The 19,296-nt window shown below is 32.3% G+C and overlaps 1 protein-coding gene across 1 annotated transcript; it reads right to left on the bottom strand.

Moving 5' to 3' along the window:
• Positions 1-950: 950 nt before the first annotated feature.
• Positions 951-13,752, bottom strand: LOC130825399 (BTB/POZ and MATH domain-containing protein 2-like). Its single transcript, XM_057690601.1, has 4 exons — positions 13,166-13,752; positions 6,042-6,390; positions 2,123-2,399; positions 951-1,310 (listed from the first exon to the last, which is right to left on the bottom strand). The coding sequence occupies exons 1-4, from the start codon at positions 13,570-13,572 to the stop codon at positions 1,126-1,128; spliced, it is 1,218 nt and encodes a 405-aa protein (XP_057546584.1). The 5' UTR covers positions 13,573-13,752; the 3' UTR covers positions 951-1,125.
• Between the last annotated feature and the right edge of the window lie 5,544 nt (positions 13,753-19,296).

Below are 19,296 nucleotides of genomic sequence, written 5' to 3'. Positions count from 1 at the left end.
AACGTAAGAAACATAGAGAATTGAGTGTAGTTTTGGACATGGGTAAGGTGTCTGAGACTCTAAGTAGACACATTTAAGGTGTTTGAGTGGACATGGCACTATAAATTCACGAGTTTTAAATATAGTTTATATTATTTACTTTTGTTTTGATTTAATTATTTGCTTTTACGCCTTATATTTTTTAAAACCTTTAAAATTAGCAGTCAAAAAATTATTGCCAATAAAAAAGAGTTCATGCTTTGGATGAAGTTATTTATTGGTTTACTTAGCATGTGTCTCATGATCATGTTTTGTGTGTGGCTTAATTAGGTAATAACGCAACATGTAGAATGTTGAACATTAAAAGGGTGACCATTGCCCAAGGTGCATGATAAGTTTTTATTATCAAATACGAGAAGGAAGATTCTGTTGACATTAGTGGCTACCAAAGTCCAAAGCAAGTGGCCGTGCAAGCCATTAAGAAGCTCGAACGAGCAAACAATCATGAAGACAAACAAAATCTTCAAAGTAGCTCGAGCAAACATGTGGACTGCTCATGCGAGCATTGGTCAGCTCAGACGAATGCCTTTTGAGCTTAGGCTCTCTTTGAGTCGAGCAATAGCTCAACTTTGTTGTTGCTATGGCACAAATGAGCTAGCCCTTTCTAGCACAATTTTGCTTAGGCCTTTGTTTATGTATTGGGCACTTGGTGTGAATTGTAAACCAAGTAAAGCTCAAGCTTAAACTTCACTATTTTCTTTTTATGAATTATGCCAATGCATTCAATCCCCATCATATACAAAGCATTAGCCTAAAAAAAGGATATAACCACATTTAAACCCATAATATTCAACACGATTACATATTTCTCCACGATTTGCAACAAGGCATGAAATACTTTTGATGGATCACTATAAACTTCACGTTGTACTACATTGATTGATCGACGGAAAGAAAACAAAACCATATCATAAGCATAAGCATAACTGCATAAACAAAACACAGCTAAAAGAATTGAAATTGTATATCAATATCCAGAGACCACCATGTCAAAGTGCTATCGATAAATCGAACAAACAAAGTTCTATTTGCAAATGTCTAATACCTATTTATTAACTCGGGGCATTTTATACAAGATATATGTACTCAGAATAATCTTTGCTTCACTCTTCTTCCATTCATGTCGCTACCATCCAGCAAAATGGCCTCATTACTATAAGCAAAAGACGATGTAGAATGTTTGCTTATTCTCGCCACATATACCAGCAGCTCACTTAAGACCGATGGACAACTAACCTTGAGGTAGTCGAACCCTTCTGTTTGCATCACAGCTGAAACAAACCATTTACAACTTCAAAAAGCTCTTCGTATAAAAAATGTTTTGTCAACAAATTGCATGTTATTATGAATGATTGTTTCAACACAAATGAGACGACTACACAGCATACATACTCCAAAGATTGTTAAGAAACAATGATAAATGGCCCCAACGGAGTTTTACACTCTTATCATTTCATAGAGGACTAGAAACATTAAGTAACCACTAACCAGCAACAAGTAATGCAATTCATGCCAACTTAGCATGAGTTACGTTCTTACATTATCAGCCATAACATTCTGATTCTTGGTCTTACAAGCTTTTAAGTTTCAGATGACAGAACCAAATGTAAAAACAATCATGCCACTGTAGCATCTAAAAATGTCAATTTAGTTACCTAATAAACAAGGCCGCATCACCGTGTACTGCGACCAAAATATAGGCTGCATTGACTGTAAAACCGTATTTTTGCACTATGCCTATGAGTCTCAGTGAGAGAAAAGAGAACACAAGCCCAAAAACTACGACGTTGTTAAACAAAAACATGTAGTCATTGCTACCTATGGTCCTATTTGTACAGTCAAGGCAATAATACTTCCAATGCGGAGTTGGAAGTCAGTAGAAAATAATACTTCCAGACAAACAAAAATATACATCAATTCCAATTGGCAAACTTCGACTAATTTCTAGGAGACAAATTAGTTTCACAACATGAATGCTTTTTATAATCGGAAATGATTTAAACGATAACAAGATGCCCCCACTAAGGCATTAAACACAGCCTCAAGATCAGATTAACATAAACAAGATTTATGTTTGGCTTACCTCTAAGATTTTCATGCAATGCAATGAACTTAAGGCACTGAGCTTTCAGTTGTTCACACTGATGCTGCTGGGCCAATGCTAATGTTGCAGCTACATTATTTATTGCAATATCTTCACAAAGTTGAGCCTCACATAGGAGTTTTAGCCTCTCAAGTCCATACCGATCTGCGGCAGCAAGCATATGTTGAGCAATCAAGGTTGAAGCTCCTTTGTAGTTTAAACCACTGAGCTCTTGCATATCTGGCAACTCATCCGAATATATGAAATGTAACAAAGCCTGAAATGATACAATATTAGGGAAAAATAAACTCGTAGATAATTAGACCACTGCCTTTCTCAGATGATATTAAACCAAGTGGAAAACTGTCCCTGTGTGGCAACAACCAACAGGACAAGATAGGTCAAAAAATGGCAGATTCTGATATCGGTCAACCACATGACACCAACTATCATAACTAATCATTCAAAATAAGTGAGAATTCTACTCTACGTGGTGACAACATCAAAACGTGGAAGAAGTCCTCCAGAAATACCAATTGAAAAAGAATCGTGAAAAATGTAGTAATCCACAAGTCGGATCTCATGAGAACTCTGAAATTTGCACTTAAAGCAGCATAACAGATAAACTAACCAATACATAGATTTAGACAAAAACATAAATAAAAACAGCACCCTCACTTCTTGTTCTCTTGGCTAATAGTACTTCACTCTCAATTATATTACACCTGACAATTAGAATTCTTTATCCAAACAAAAATTCTTGCCAATCAATACACTTATTTTAGAAAAGGTTGAGTTCAAGAATCAAGACCCAACATAGTAAGTCAATTACAAAATACAAGAATGTACCTTAATCAACAAAAAATCCAGTTTTCTGTAGGGTTCGAAACTTGCCCTTAAATATATCTACTGTGTATTGTGTAATATATTCAGTTTGCAAACATCATATAGGTAGCAAATTGCTTCTCACTACAAAATACTATGTGGGAATATAATGCTCATGTGACTAGAGGTGGTGGGCAGCATAAATGCATGGGAAATCCTGTCAGTTGTTCCCCAAAAAGCTTCCATAAAATGAAATAGACATTACTAATTTTTCTTAAAGGAATACGGTGCCACTTGCAAAAACCGAGGACGTATAAGTCATAATTTAGTACACTCCCAACAATTTTTCGAATGTTTTTGTCCCTTCTTAGTAAACAAACGTAAGACAAATTCACAATAAAAATACTAAACGCACAAGAAAATTCTAAGATTGCCGCTAAGAGCTCCCACATAAAGAACAACTTCATTAATTAATACCTCTGTTTCTTTTGTTCTTCCCACCTCAACCAATTTTGTGGGCTTTCTAGTCAAGACAAGAAAAAGATACACAGTACATAATTATGATATTTCTTTATAAAAACCTCTCTTCAATACTGCATTTAGAGAAAAGTAGAAAAAAGAAGGAATACATGTCCCAAAATAAAGAGCTGACAAGGTGTACAAAAAAGGTTCAAGTGACTTTCCCCAATACAATCCCCACACTAGAACAGACAGCAAGAAAAATAAAGTACAGCTAACCAGGAATCCTAATATGAGTATCATCTAGCCTTCATCAAAAAAAGCCAATGCCAGTGCTTCTGATTCTCTCGTCTCCAAAAAAAACAGTACAAAATAATGTTAGCACATGTGGAGGAGCGACCAAAGGTTTCTATGTTAGAATTGGTCTACAAGTGCGAGCTCATTCATGTTCACATCACTAATAGAAGAGCTAACAAAACCTATATACGGAAAAAGTACATGTCATTCGCCGATGACATTATACACGTGGGCAAATTTAAAGATGGGTCAATGTTACACAAGAGATGCGAAAACCGGAAAGGGTTAGACTATAAAGGGTCAAAAGTTTAAACTAATTTGTAAGTTATACTATAATGAATTATATGTTATTTGGCACTGAAGATATCAAATATGGAAGTGTTTCTTCCAAGTGAGTATTCGAAGTACCTTGGCTTAATTTTTAACCATAATAGAGATATTGATGTAAATATTAAAAAGTAGAATTTAGAGTGGGTGATTCAAAACAAGAGCTACAACTGGAATATTATGTGTGTCATTAAGGTTAAAAAGAATATTCACCAAATCGTCATCAGATGAGCATTTACTATATAGTCCAACAATCTAAACAGATCATTGTAGGAAGATTGCGTAGCTGAGATGTGTATTTTAAGATTAATGAACCTTAAAAGATAATACTCAAATGAAGACATAAAAAAGGATATTCGATTCCCAATAGGCAAAATGAAGGACCATCGTTTATGTTGGTTTGGTTATATGCAAAGAAGGTCAAAAAATACACGAGTAAAGAAGTGAAAGGCACGACTTTGAGAAGCTTAAAAGGGTAAGAGTAGGTCAAAGGTGACGGTAAGTAAATAACAGCACAACAAATTAGAATTTGCTGGAATATATGACAATAAGTAATAATTAGTTAAAGAGAAATAAATTTACATTGAAATTGATTTTTTTAGTTACAAATCATCATTAAGTATAAAGAATAAATTGTTTTACTAATATCTTTCTAAGCGACCTCTCATGTTGGTTTATTTTGGTTCAACTAGTTGTCCTTATATGGTTGAGATTAAGGCTTTTGTAGTGCTTAGATCCAACCAAATAATAGCCAGCGTATGGTAAGCGTAGATTCCCTTTTATAATCTAGATTATGGCTCCCTTAAAGCCCAAAGGGCACACAAACTTGGTGATGATCGCACCCAACCACATAGCGTATGGTGAGCGTATTTTAAAGTTTTTTGAGCTTATCCCAATTAAAATGTAGAATAAGACAACCAGAATACAATTAACATTAACCGTAAAAGTCATTTCATGACTGCCACCGTGATTTAAGTTAGTTGTAACTTAGTAGGAGACAGATATCGTGTCTCAAATTACATTTATATCACATGTATTGACGATTGTAATACAAAATCAACCTTTGCAATCATGCCAAACAATTCCCTCCTTCGTTTATGAAATTATTTCTTATTTCTTTTTGGGCACATTTTAAAGCATATTTCAAGCCTAGATATCTTTAAAAACTTTTCATAAAAATTATAAAAAGTATACATAAAAAATCTTTGCGTTAAGACAAATCTAACAATATCTTATATGAATATATTTAAACTCGTGTATAACCAGAAAAAACCATGTTTAAGTTTCTCTCTCCTCAAATGGAATATTCTAATATGAAGAAACTTTTAGAGATGGCCGGAGTACAGTTTTGTAAGAAAAAATTGACAATTGTTGATTGGTTAAATTTTCTTGTGAGTGGACAAGAAAGAAAAAAAAAATTTGATTAGAGTTTTGACATTGTTGTTGATGTATTATTGAGCTGTTGATTTCATATGTAGGAAAACACTAAGGATCTACCTTAGTAAAGGCATAAGTTAGACTTCTATATTTCACAAAAAAGGGTTTCCAAGGATGACACAGAAACATACAATTATTTAGATTCATAGATCATGACTCTAATTTTTAACTTTTCCTTTCAAGTCCCACCACAGAAACCATAATGCTTGACATAACTCTTAAAAGAAAATGCTTGAACACTCCTACAATCATTGCCATCATCATCATCATGTGAATACTTAGTTTGATGGTATCAATATATTTGAGTAAGAAGCTTGGGACAGGAATAGTTACTTAGTAGTTTTTTGTTCATTAAGGAAAAAATATGAGTCCAAGATGGTTGAGTAGTAGACAAAAGTGTTAGGAATATAAAAAAATTGAGAGTTTCTGTAATAACAAAATTTTCATCTCCACTAGACTAGACATGTAAATAAGAAGTAAGACGAAAACAATTGATATAGCACAAAGATGCCACCTAGAAATGTAAAGGTATGCAAACAAAACTGTTAAAACAGAAACATTACAAAAACAGAACCTTGAATACTGGAGCTTCAATATCTTCCACTCGTATGCACTCCATATTTTTCTCCTTCATTGGACCCAATAGTTGAGCTCTAAAAACAGGTGATCGTGCTGCCAAGATTACCTTGTGTGCAGCAAAGACCTCCCCGTCAACTTCAAAGCTTACATCAGCACCAGTCTTGCTCTCTAAAAGTTCTCCAAAATCTTTCCCCATATCAGATGGGCTGACTCGTATTAAGTATTTCTTCGGTCCCTCCGTACGTGATTTCACAACACCAACAGTGCCTTTGATCACCAGACAATCATCTTTAAGGTAATCAGAGGACTCCAGTGATGTCCTCCTGTAGAAGCGTTTATAGCCCCTGATACATTTAAAATGTCGGATGAAAACCAAAATCAGAGCCTCAACACCAAATGGAAAATCATACCATTGTTGCCAGGATCGAAGAACAATCTGGATCGTGGAACAAGCTCGGGTACGCAATTCATCTTTTTTCAAAGTAGAGATGGGATCGAAAAAAATTCGGGTCACATTTTTGTGGGTCGGGATTGTTATTGTTGAAATCGAGGCACGTTTTGGGATCGGTTACGTTTATGGCTATGATTTCTTTAGGTTGAAAAATAAAATAAATGAATATAATAAAACTAACTTTCAATATAGAAATACTAATAACAAAACCGTAGTACTTTAAAATAAAAGAAAAAAAGTAAGAATCACATTTTAAAAATAAAGTTGAGACAAAGGCCAAAAAACCTTTACTATAATCATACTATCCCAAAAAGTAAAAAGTATAAAGTGAAAATCCTATAAGGAGTTAGTACTTAATTCGGGTGAAGGAGTTCAAAGGTCAATACAAAGTACAAAGCTTATTCAAAACTCTACGGTTGTACATTGTTATGTGTGCCTCCACCTATACTTCATCTTCTTCAACCTTTCACTTCATCTTTTTAAATATACAAAGCTTCATTTCTCATATGTAAAAAAACTTAGGACATGAGATATGTATAAAAAGAGATTTGTACAAAAAGAGAGATTTAAGAACATGCAAGCTTCAAAGATTAAGCATCAATGGTAGGTCAATCAGATTGGTGATCCAAATGGCAATTTCCGTCGATTTAGGTCGCCATTGATCCGCGATTGGGGTCGATCAACCTGGATCGTGGTTCGCTGACCAAACAAACGATCCCGGTAACACTGAATCATACACAATCGGAATCCAAAGAATGGAACCAAACCCACTAACCTAACAAAAAATAGAACAGAAAAGAAAAAAGGAGGAAAGAAAACATATGGCCAAAACAGCTACATGTAAATAGAACATTACATTGCCTCAATGCCACTAAAGTACCTCGACGTACTTGAACAAAATAAGAGAAGTAGGATGTACGCGACTTTACCCTAGTAATAAGAAAAAGGTTGTTCACGGTATCTCAATAGAACACAAATCTCCGAAAAATACACAATTAGTGAAACTAAAATGCATTATTTCGATTCATCAAGTAATAAAGCATCCCTTTAAAACAAAGTAAAAGAGATGTCTCCCATGTAGAAGAACATACTACAACGTTTTTAGACCAAAACATGTCAAAAAGACAATTTTACAAATGAACCAATGAGGCAAACTGTGACAAGCATAAACAAACATGCCCATATTAAATTATAAATTCCAACACGAAAAAAAGTCTAGTTCTCATACAGGTTCAATCAGCTGCATAAACCATAAGTCTATTACCATTGTTGTCCACAAAAATCATGTTCCACAATACAATTCTAAAAAGAGTGAATTGCTCCTACAACCCTCATTTTCATGTTTGTTTTAATCCAAATCATTTTGGGCCACCTAATTTAAAGTTCAGTGATCCAAGTCTTCAAGTACCTTACTTGCGCATTTTATTGTCGTGCACATGCCTAGAACCAAAGAAGTTAGTTCACCTTTTATGAATTTATCATGTCCAACATCAGCGAATCAAATATTCTATCACTTAGAGTCCACAATACCCATCTCAATCCTCCAATCTCTTTACACTCATCTTTTTAATACATTTTAAGGGTGGAAAAGAAAGGAATAAATGCAACACTAGCACATCATGGTAAGCATAAGCAAGTTGATTAATGTGCATGGCAAATCCAGAATAAATTCATCCTTAGGCCAATATAATGCACTATAGAACTTCTCCCTTAAAGGGGTTTTGTTCTCTCATCTAACAATCTGCAAGTGGGAAAGAGCTTAAAGCATAGCCTCAATGCAATGAATCATAATTGAGAAATCTTTAATAGTTGCTCTAAAAGTCCTAACATTAATTTGTAATTTCTTATAGATGTCCTTAATTTACAAGTATACTTATGTGGCATACCTTTCTTTGTAATTACCCACCAATGTACGCCTTCTCTAGATGAATAAAAAATGTATTAATCTCACCCAATACTCTATAGAACATAAATTTGTTTTCACTTCAGATAAAGATCTTCCATTGTAGATTGTCCCTTTGGATAAAAGTATCTTCTAAAACATTAATCTATCACCCTCTCCAATAATGGCATGGTGTGACTCAAACGCTTAATTAACCTGTAGTTGGAACATTATTGCGCATCCCCTATGTTTTTATAGATAAGTAATATACAAAGTCTATCCTTGATTCTTTTGACATCTTATTATTTGATATCCATGTCTTGTTGAAACTTAAAAGGTTAGTTAATCAATATAATCTCATTTGCACACCATAGTGCAAAAACAAGGTTGTGTCGTATCGTATCAGCTGCATTGTAAAGGTTTTCAAAATATACCGAATTGATATTACTCGCGTTGTCAAGGTATAAAAAATTCCACATCTTAAGCCATATCAAGAGATACCTCGTGATTTTGAAGGATAGATGGCGACGGGTGCATCACCCCCGTTACCACATAACCGTATCGTTACACAAACGTACCGTGATCATTACCGCATTTTTGCACTATGATCTACACTAAACACTTCCAAGGCCTTGATTAAACAATGTCATGACTTTGTACTTTCTTTTACTTCATTTTCATCAAGATTTCTTCCACCAGTACTTGTACCTTTTTTGGGCGTCTTATAAGTTCCTTTTTCTTTCCCACTTGTTCTGATAAATTGTCTCATGAACCAGTGACATTCGTTACCTAACAAGACGAAGTACACTGGTCATTTATCCATGATCTCTTCATCTTAGTCAAGAAATATTTTGTTGTTTATCCTTGACGTACTTCATCTTATTACGTAAATTTTTAACCACTTCAACTTAATGTTCATCTAATAAAAAATTTTCTCCCGTTTGCTCAAGTCTAATTTATTGTACGCCTCTTGGCTCTTAGTACACTTAAACTTTGCAAAAAATACCACTTGTTATGTTGTGATTTTTGGATTCCAAGTCATTTTTCTTCCCACTCCTACATTTTCCTAAAGCTAGATGAATTCCTAATGCAAAAAGTGCTCCACATAGTGATAATTCGGGGAAGGGTCCCACCTCGTACAGCTAAATAGCAACTTTTACTTATTTTTACCACCTTGTATCCTTTTTCACTATTGCAACATCTTTTGCTTCTCCTAAAATGCCCATAAACACACCAATGATACAATTTTTATCTTTATCTAAGTTTAATTTGCATCCTCCTTACACAATCAACTTTTTTAATAACTCTAGCATTACCTTCTCTTATTTGACCTAAAGGTGGCCAAACCTGCATGAAATCATACAAAATCGATTCCAAGTCGGAATATTAGTTTGGTTTGAGGCCTTTAAAATAAAACTATTAAAAACCGACATACTTGTGTACAAAATCGATTCGATCGTTTTTGGACCAAAGAAATGTGACTTAGTAGAAAATACTAAACATAAGTACAAGATTCTCAAAATTTAAAAGAATACTAATAAATTACTAGTAATTTATACAAAATTTACAATTTCATCACACCATTCCCAAACGATAAATTCTTGGATCTAGAATATTCAATAGAAATTGAATGAAAATGTCGGTTAAAATTAAAAGCCTTTTGCCTCTTCGGTCTTTTCAATGTATTTGCATGAACATTCTGACTTGCAATGAGGATTAAACTTTGGCATTTTCAAGAAAAGTTGCAAAGAGGATTGTCGAGGGTGAGACTATGAAGAAAGTCGAGCAGTGGCAACATGGTCTTCTTAAAAGGAAATAGGGATGATAACTGAGAAAGGGCATGGGAAGCAATCGAGAACTGGAGATGCAAGAAGGCATCCCATTAAATTTGAAAGAAAGAAGAAGTACATAGGGAGGAGGAACAGACGAAAATATTGATTATATGTTACAAAATAGGAAATGTTGGGGTTTCATTGCTCTTATGCTATATATGTATATACCCCTCTGTTCTATAATGTTCTTCCCATTTGGAATATTCCATCTTACGGAGAGAGAAATTTAATTAATGTTTTTGACACATATTTAGAAGAGAAAATATATACATGTGAGATCACGTTAGATTCGTCTTAATGTATACTTTTTTATTATGTAATTTTTATAATTTTTTATTATGCGTATTTATAGATATTAAGGTTTAAAATTTGCATTGAAAACTGCGCAAAAGGTAAATGGGAGAACAAAAAGAAACGGAGGGAGTATATATGTTACAATATATATATATATATATATATATATATATATATATAGGGAAAAGTTCAAGTGAAAACCATCCTTATATGAGAACCGTGAGAACCATAAAAAGGTGTTACTTTTTATATAAAAAGGTGTTACTTTTTATATAAAAAGGTGTTACTTTTTTCAGAAAAATGTGTTACTTTGGATTTGTATTTTTTTTCTGACAGTTACTGTTTTTTGGTAAAAAGTACCAGATTTTTTAAAAACAAAAGTAACACTGTTTTTATGTAAAAGTAGCACGTTTTCTGTAAAAAGGTAACACATTTTTTGGTTCTCACGGTTCGCATAGAACCGTGGTTTGCACCTCAACGCGACCCTATATATATATATATATATATATATATATATATATATATATATATATATATATATATATATATATATATATATATATATATATATATATATATAAAATATTTTTTAAAATGTAACATCAAATAAAATTGTAGGACTAACCCTGATACCAGCCTTGAATGAAGTGGGCTAAGCAGTTCAAGTATCGCCCTGACTCATGTTCATGATGGGTTGAATCGACTTGGTACTTGAAAAGGATTGTTGCCACTTCTAGTTCCTCCATGTGTCTTCATTGTCCTTATATTTTATTCTTACAGTGTTATGCATGCTTGACATACATACATCAAGGACTCGAATTTTATGCTAATTGACGACACATTCGCTAGTATGACCTTACAATTTATTAAGCTTTCTTTGTCATTTCTCCTACTAAAGAAGCAATAAGTTAACATGATAATCCCTAAAATTCTAAAAGTTACCAAATGATTTTCATGCTTTCTACAATACAAGTACTAACAAGTCATAAGCTTTGGTAAAATCTAGATTAGATGACCTCCCAATTTCTCGTTTCATATCCCAAACCTCAATGGACACTCAAACACTTCGTTTATTCCGACATCTACATAAAAACCATTGTTAATATACAACTTTTTTAGATTTCGAAAAACTTTGCGTTGCATCATCTAACGCCTCTCTAAAATTTCTTTTAAGTTTTTACTCATGGGGCATTATATGTACTAATATATATTTTCTTATACACAATTTTCACCCGATTAATTATTCTACATAGCCTAACCACATTATTAGCGAACTACTCATTCATCATAATACCTCTCTAATCTTACATAGTTTACATATTTTCTTCTTTCTTATGAGTCTCTTACCATCTTTGCACTTTCTAACCTGTATACCGAAAATGTTTGTCTTACCTAATTTTAAAAAATTCACCACCTCTTGGTACTTTTCTTGAAAGACTTCCAAGATATCAAGATGTCAATCTTAGCTTAGATCTAATTCTTTTCATCTTAGCTTAGATCTAATTCTTTTCTTTATCTTCTTATTCATAAAAACTTGATGATCTCTCTTCATTTGACACCACAATTGTGAGACGTGGTGCATCACTTACGGGCAATGACCGCTAAATACTTAACACTACACTTAGTACTAGGAGGTGAAGCGTAAAGGCCTCACTCATTTTACACCACATTAAGACGATGTGGCATGCCCTTACTTGATGAAAACGCAGAACCCTTACATACTAATCACCCCAACGTAATATGATGTGATGTACTATGGTAGTTATCACTGTCTATCACAACTCTTCTCTTTTACTCGATTTAAACTAAAAATGAATGCAAAAGAAATTCGAGAGCAATGTTTGGCTGACCATCTTCTTGATTTTGTTTATTTCTAAATCATTTTGTGGAACCTAACCCTTTTATATTGTTCCCTTCTACTTTGCTTTGATCCGATATATGCCAAGGATGATAAAAAAAAAAGTTATCATAAAAGGAATTAATCATAAAAAACATTTTACCAACATATTACTAGCTATTACACAAGTCATTTGTCTGTGATTTAATAACTTCATCAACCAATGGCCTACCATAACAATTCGTCCCACAAATTTCAAACAAACATCTCATTCAAGATATAGTCCACACAAGTTCTACTCAACATGTAAAATCCTCATTTTTCAACTTCGTATTTTAAAATATCATATCCAAGAGTACTATATATTTCTCATCACCCTTATATGTGGACAGTAAACCACATTGCGTGTTTAACATAACGCATATAAAAAATCACATGAACATTGCTCCAAAGTCCAAATCACCTCAACTGATCAGACTCAGTTGATTTGAAAAACCATAAAGCCTCGGCTAAGCTTAAGAGGTAAAAGTACAATTGGAAGTATTTACACTAAGCGCATACTCTAAATGAAGCTTGCAATTCAATCAATCATAATCAAAGCAATTTACAAATATCTTTTTACACTAATAAACACAGCTATCATTCACATCAAAGACGGTGCAGCAAATTAGAATTTAGGGCTTACTGCCACATCACACTTGTCTAAAAAGTCAATTTTCCAAATTCAAACCCAACCATTAAAGAATATACATCACACCATAATGGAATCCGATAAAAGAAACTTGCAAAGTTTCTAAACAATTACAAGATATTGCAATCTTACCACATACTCCCGCGGTATTTGAGGGCATAAGGGCCAGTTTCGAGGGGTCGACCAAAGTGAGTATGAACTTTATGATTTTCTTTGCCACTTTGATCTTCAAGCTTCAATTCAAACAAAGCTCTAACATCAGTACCTTCACTAGCTAAGGCGATAAAGAGGGAAACATAGCTACCATTGTCTTCGGGACTTTTACCATCAGGATAGAAATAAATGGCCCATGAATATCCTCCTACAATGAATTTATCAGAAGCAATGTACTTGCCAATTCCTAATCCTTTGGCTAACGAATAACCATTAATTCTGAATTCATGAGTGCCATCAATGGTGTCAATTACAGCAATTGAAGAAGTGCCTGAAGACAAAGAAGAAGAATTAGAGGGTTCTGAATAAACCCTAGAAACGCCCATCAAATTTCTTGAAAAGTTGAGATGATGATTATGGTCGGAAATTCAAAAAGATCCTCAAAAGATGGAGATAAATTGGAATCAAAATTGGATTGAGAGAAAAAGATAAGATCGAAGTATGAGAATTTAGGGGAAAATTTAAATTGAAATCAAGAAAAAAAAAAACTCTTGATTAAGGGATGAAGTTTTTGTTTTGGATTGTTTGACGTTTTTAAACTCGGTGGTTGGCGAAAATTTGAAAATAATAATATTATTTAACAACTTTATTAAAAAATTAAGCTTTGTTTAAACTTTATTTTCAAAATAAACGTTCTTACCTCCAAAGCTAGGCTTAGTGTATATTCACACTTACTAACAGCAAAATGAAAGAAATGGTCAAAAATTTAATCCAGGGTCAAGTCGCTGTTACTAACATTGACTTAATGGTTGACTGGTCAAACTATTAAATCGCTATTAGTAACAGCGACTTCATGCGTTTTAAATTTCTGTTGAAACTCCTTCTTCCACATTTCACTTTACTTCGTTGAGAGCCCTAATAACCCACGAAAATCTCCCTCTTTTTTCCACCATTAAAATCAACTTTAATTCTTCAATTAATCTCATCAAATTTCAAGTTTGTACTACCAATTAGTTTTGTCATCTTACTACATTCACTTCAGATAATAATTTTTTTGTTTTTTTTCTTTTTTCGAAAATTTAGGGTTTATATTTGTTCATGAAGTTTCAATTAAATGCAAGTTCATAAACTTGCAAATTATTATTCCTTAGTGATCTACAGCTTAGTAAGGTACCTTTTTATTATAAATTTTTTAGTTTTTTTAGTTTTTTAAAAGTATGTCATCTAAAGTGGTCATTTATACTTAAACTCTATAAATATATCAAATGTACTTGTTATTTACTATGATTTTCATAATGTGGTTGTTTGTTCATGAATTTAATGTAGAAAATGTTTGAATTTAATGTAGAGAATATTTGAATGCAAACCCTAATTTCGAACAATGTACTTGCTTTCTTATGAACTTGATGGTGATGTTGATTTTGTACGTATTGTTGTAGAAATGGCTTCATTTTGTGTGATTGTTGTATGTTTTTGAAATGGTTCAATTCGATCAAGTAGTAGCAATATTAAGTATGTTGGGGGAAGACGTAAACTGTTTGCATGCAACTCAAACATGGACTTGAATGAATTTAAACTTCTTATATGCTCTAAGATTGGCATTGACACTAGAAGAAGTACTGTTAATGTAAGTTTTAAATACAATATGAGTGGAGAATTGTTAGCTCTTCCGGTTGAGGATGAGGAGGCTATAGATGCAATGTGGGAGTATTCAAAGTCTACCTCTATTCCTTCTTTAGAGTTATATGTAGAAGAGGTACCCATAGGGAATCAAGATGTCAATGTTGTAGAAACAAATGCATTTCTGAATGTAACTTCTTCTGCTCCTTCTCATACGCCCTTCCCTACCAAGAAACCCAAAATTCCATTATGCCATCTTCCTCTTCTCCTTCTAATGAACCCAATCAACTTCAAATTGAAGTCTCAAATGATGATACTTTTAACTTAGAAGATACAAATGAGCCTTAGGATGATGTTAATAGTGAGAGTAGTGAATTCTTTGAAGCTCCTTCTGAGGACGATGTGGGTGTTGATGAGGAGGCTCTAGCTAATGACATGACCTTAGGCAACATTCCAACAATCGTTGCTCCTACACCTTATGCACTAGTTCCCCCTCTAGATGAACACGTTGAGGACAACTCTTGGAGGTCTTGGGCATGTGATACAACCTACACCGACGAAGGAGAGTTTCAAAAGGGTATGATGTTTGATAACAAGGATGCCTTGTTGGACGCTGTTAGATTGTATCATATTCGTAGAAACGTTGAGTACCGAACTGATAACAAGGATTAGCATTTGTATACTGTTTGTATATATTGAACATTAGAAACATTTTGTATATATTAGACATTTGTACATATTGAATATTTGTAACATTTGGACATTTGTCTATAATTTGTAATATATATGTAGATGTATATGTTTTTATCGTATTATCACATGCTCATTATGAATGAAATGACGTTAATTACTCATAGTTTTCGGCGATGAATCATTCCGCCAAGAATTAAGTATGAATTTAATCAAAATCAAACATACAGTCATATTCAAATAAGGAAAATGCTTTTGAAAATTCAACACAATTTCATTCATGTTCAACGAATCCATATCAAATTACATAGTTCATTCGTTAACTTAAACCACCGCCGCTAACTAAGATTGCTTCTTCAATTTTCTCATAATCCTTTCAGTCTCTTCGTTCCTATTTTCATATCATCTATTTGTCTCTTTAGATTAAATACCTCATCTTTAAGCTCTTGTTTTTTTTTTCAAGGCATTTGGTACCCTTCGGAGCAACCCACCTAAAGTACGTGCATCCGAATCCTTCATCCAAGTAGAAAGGACAAGCAACAAAATCATGGCCAACATCGACATCGCTCCAATCTGTATTAATCTCAACTTCATAACCACAATCACAAAGCTCTTCAATATAATGCTCCTATGACATCTAAGGAACACATACAATATAGTAACATAAGTAAACATTCAAAAATAATATTAACGTTTATAAATTGAGAATAATACAAATATAATACTTTATGTTACCTTTAAAATCGATTAAGTAGAACAAAAATGATGGAATTTGGATACAATGAAGTAGGGAAATGATGGAGTTATTTATAGAACATATTAACAACGGTTATTTTCAATTTCATAACGGCTATTTTTCAATTTTACAACGGCTAGTTTAAATCATACAAAAAAGTCAATAAAAGTCAAATTTTAGTCAAGTGTCAAGTCGTTGTTACTGACAGCGACTTAATAGCTTGACCAGTCAACCATTAAGTCGCTGTTAGTAACAGCGACTTAACCCCTAAATTTTTGACTATTTCTTTCATTTCGCTGTTAGTAAGTGCGAGTATACACCAAGCCTAGCTTTGGAGGCAAGGACGCTTACTTTGGGAATAAAGTTTGAACGAAGCTTGTTTTTTGAATAAAGTTGTTGAATAATTTTATTTTTTTCAAATTTTCGTAGTTGGCCTTCCCCAATCTATATTATCAACTCCTTTTTAAGCAAGTATTTTGTTTATATCTTTCCTAAAAATGTAAAAAAAAAAAAGTTTTTATAAATATGAATATAAATAAAAAATAAAAAAAAGGGGAGAGAATCTCGTAAGTTAGAAATAATAAAAACATGGTTAACAAAATAGTTCATTTTTTGGGGGCAATACAAATTGTTTAAAATAGAGATGAAACATTTTCTGTGAAACAAAAATTAGTATTTTTTAACTTTATTGTTTATAAAAAATTGGTTTGTAAGGGTCTATTCAATATTATTGTAATTTTCTATCAATAGGGTTTTTTTATATTTAAAGTCATATGATATCTTATTATAAATTAAAAAAAAAGTTATTAGATTTATCAAAAACATAATAAGTTTGAAAACAAGTAATTAAAAAGGGAAAATTTAACCAGTACTATAATAGATGTTTTGATCTTTGTACATAATTAGGTATTACTGTACAAAAAGAGAACAAAATTCGCTTAGAATATGGGTCAAACGGTTATATATGGAGGCTAAATAAACGGCAAAGATTTATGTTTAAAAATAACTCACGTGTGATCTCATATCGAAGATTAAAGAGATATTGACTAACATATATATTTGATGGACTACCCCTTACATCATTTTGTTTTAAAATAAAATCTCATCGGGTTTATGTGCAGCAAACTCCAACAAAACCCAAATTTATCATGGTAACAGTGTCGCCGACAATTTTCGATCAACTGAAAACAAAAATCAGTCTTCCATAAAAAAAAAAATTTGCAAGTTTGAAAAGAATGGTGTTTCCAAATTTTAAAAAACTTACATATGAGAGGGGTGTTGAAAAATAACCCACTTGTGATCCTACATCGAATAATTTGAGAGAAATTGACAAACATATATATATTTGATGTAACTAACACCTCCCATAATTAGGCCTAATTTCAAAAGCACTTTTAAAGAAAAGGATGAACTGAAACCTATTCAAGGAAGTGTTATTATCACATTTATTTCTTTAAAATAAATATAAAGCTAAACAACAATAAAATAATTTTATACAATTTAACAACTACACAAATCTTACAACTGAAAGTGTAATTGAGACATGAATACTAATAAAATTAATTTTTAAGTGAATTTCACTCCACTATCCCCACGTGATTAACAATCTGCAAAAATAAAAATACAAGAAAAATAGGAAAAAAACTCCTAAAATCAAAAAATTTCGACTTCATCTCATAAAATAATTAAGTTTGAAAATATTTTAATAAAATAGTATATACTTGAGTTGAAAAGGTCAATTTATACTCGTAATGTAATATCACATCAACCAATTAATTAATTTGATATTTAATAATGACAAACACGTATTTATTTATTAATTTGAGGGAACAAAAATATCAGTAGGTCAATGCTTTATCCATAAACCTACTCCATCAAGAGATCGTCGCTCAAAATAATTCAAGGCCATCAGAGTAGTCTTGTGTAACCCTGGCGTGCACACCCCTTTTACTTGGATCATAATAAATAGGAAAAAAACCAAAACTCATGTCAAGTATCAGAAATAAAACACATCGGCAGCTACACAAACCAAACAGGGTAACCTTTTCAAAACCCTTATACCTAGATCACAACAAATATAAGAGTTTCATTTCATCGGTGTTTCACTTTAAGTAATTTAATACTTCGTATTTTTATAATTAAACATGAGCACACAATCACGTAATCAAACATACATTATATATTTTATTTTATGATCATAAATTTTTCCAATAAATATATATCTCAAAAATATTCAATTACAATCTCATTTATCAAATCACTATTTTAACATCAATTAGTGGAACATGAATTAATATCATAAATATTATTTTCCAAAATTCAATAGTTTTTAATTCGTCGTTAAAATTATAATATAAATTTCATCAAAATAATAATATTATAAAGTAAACATTTAACAAAAATAGTCATAGACTTAATATAATTTGTGTAATAAATATATAAAGTATAATATTAAACAAAATCACACATCTCATTTAAACACATTAATTATAACTTAGCACATAATACTGATGTGCCTCAGATCCTGGCCTTAGTTTTCTATGAGCGGGATATACTGTGTAGGATGATGATGACATAATACTAACGAGATAATTTTAATTGGATGAACATTGAGAATTAAAGCGAGCCTAAAATATAAACGTACACTTTCTAGTAATCCTCGTCTACGAATTCAACATATAAAGTGAAGTTATTGTTTGTATTTTGTAGTTAGGAAATGGCTAAATATTGCAAAATATTATAAAAGAGAAGAAGAAACTGATCATGGTTGTAAAGAAAAAATGATTTTTAGGAGAAAAAAATTAAAAAGAGAAGGAGAAAGAAACTAATAATGATAAAAAAGGAAATGAAGAATAATGCGATCACTTTATAGGGTTAGAATATGTTGGTTAAGGAAACATTGAGAGAAGAGGATGGAAATAAAGGAGAAAGTGGGAGGTTAGGGAATAATAAAATCACATAAACAATTTGTGGATTTGTACAATTAACTTTTTTAAATTTAATTTTCTGAATTTTCTAGATTTTGCATTTTTATTAATTTTTTTTAAAAATTTCGAATATTACA

This window comes from Amaranthus tricolor, chromosome 10 (genome assembly GCF_026212465.1).
Source record: "Amaranthus tricolor cultivar Red isolate AtriRed21 chromosome 10, ASM2621246v1, whole genome shotgun sequence".
Lineage (NCBI taxonomy): Eukaryota > Viridiplantae > Streptophyta > Magnoliopsida > Caryophyllales > Amaranthaceae > Amaranthus > Amaranthus tricolor.
This window is presented reverse-complemented; position numbering and strand designations above follow the sequence as displayed.

What these genes read in the sequence shown, in the direction of transcription:
- LOC130825399 (XM_057690601.1), bottom strand. Translation starts at nt 13,572, where the DNA reads ATGGGCGTTTCTAGGGTTTATTCAGAACCCTCTAATTCTTCTTCTTTG. An exon ending in AAATACCGCGGGAGTATGTG is followed by an intron (nt 6,391 to 13,165) that starts GTAAGATTGCAA and finishes TAAATGTATCAG; the next exon opens with GGGCTATAAACGCTTCTACA. An exon ending in TTGAAGCTCCAGTATTCAAG is followed by an intron (nt 2,400 to 6,041) that starts GTTCTGTTTTTG and finishes GTATCATTTCAG; the next exon opens with GCTTTGTTACATTTCATATA.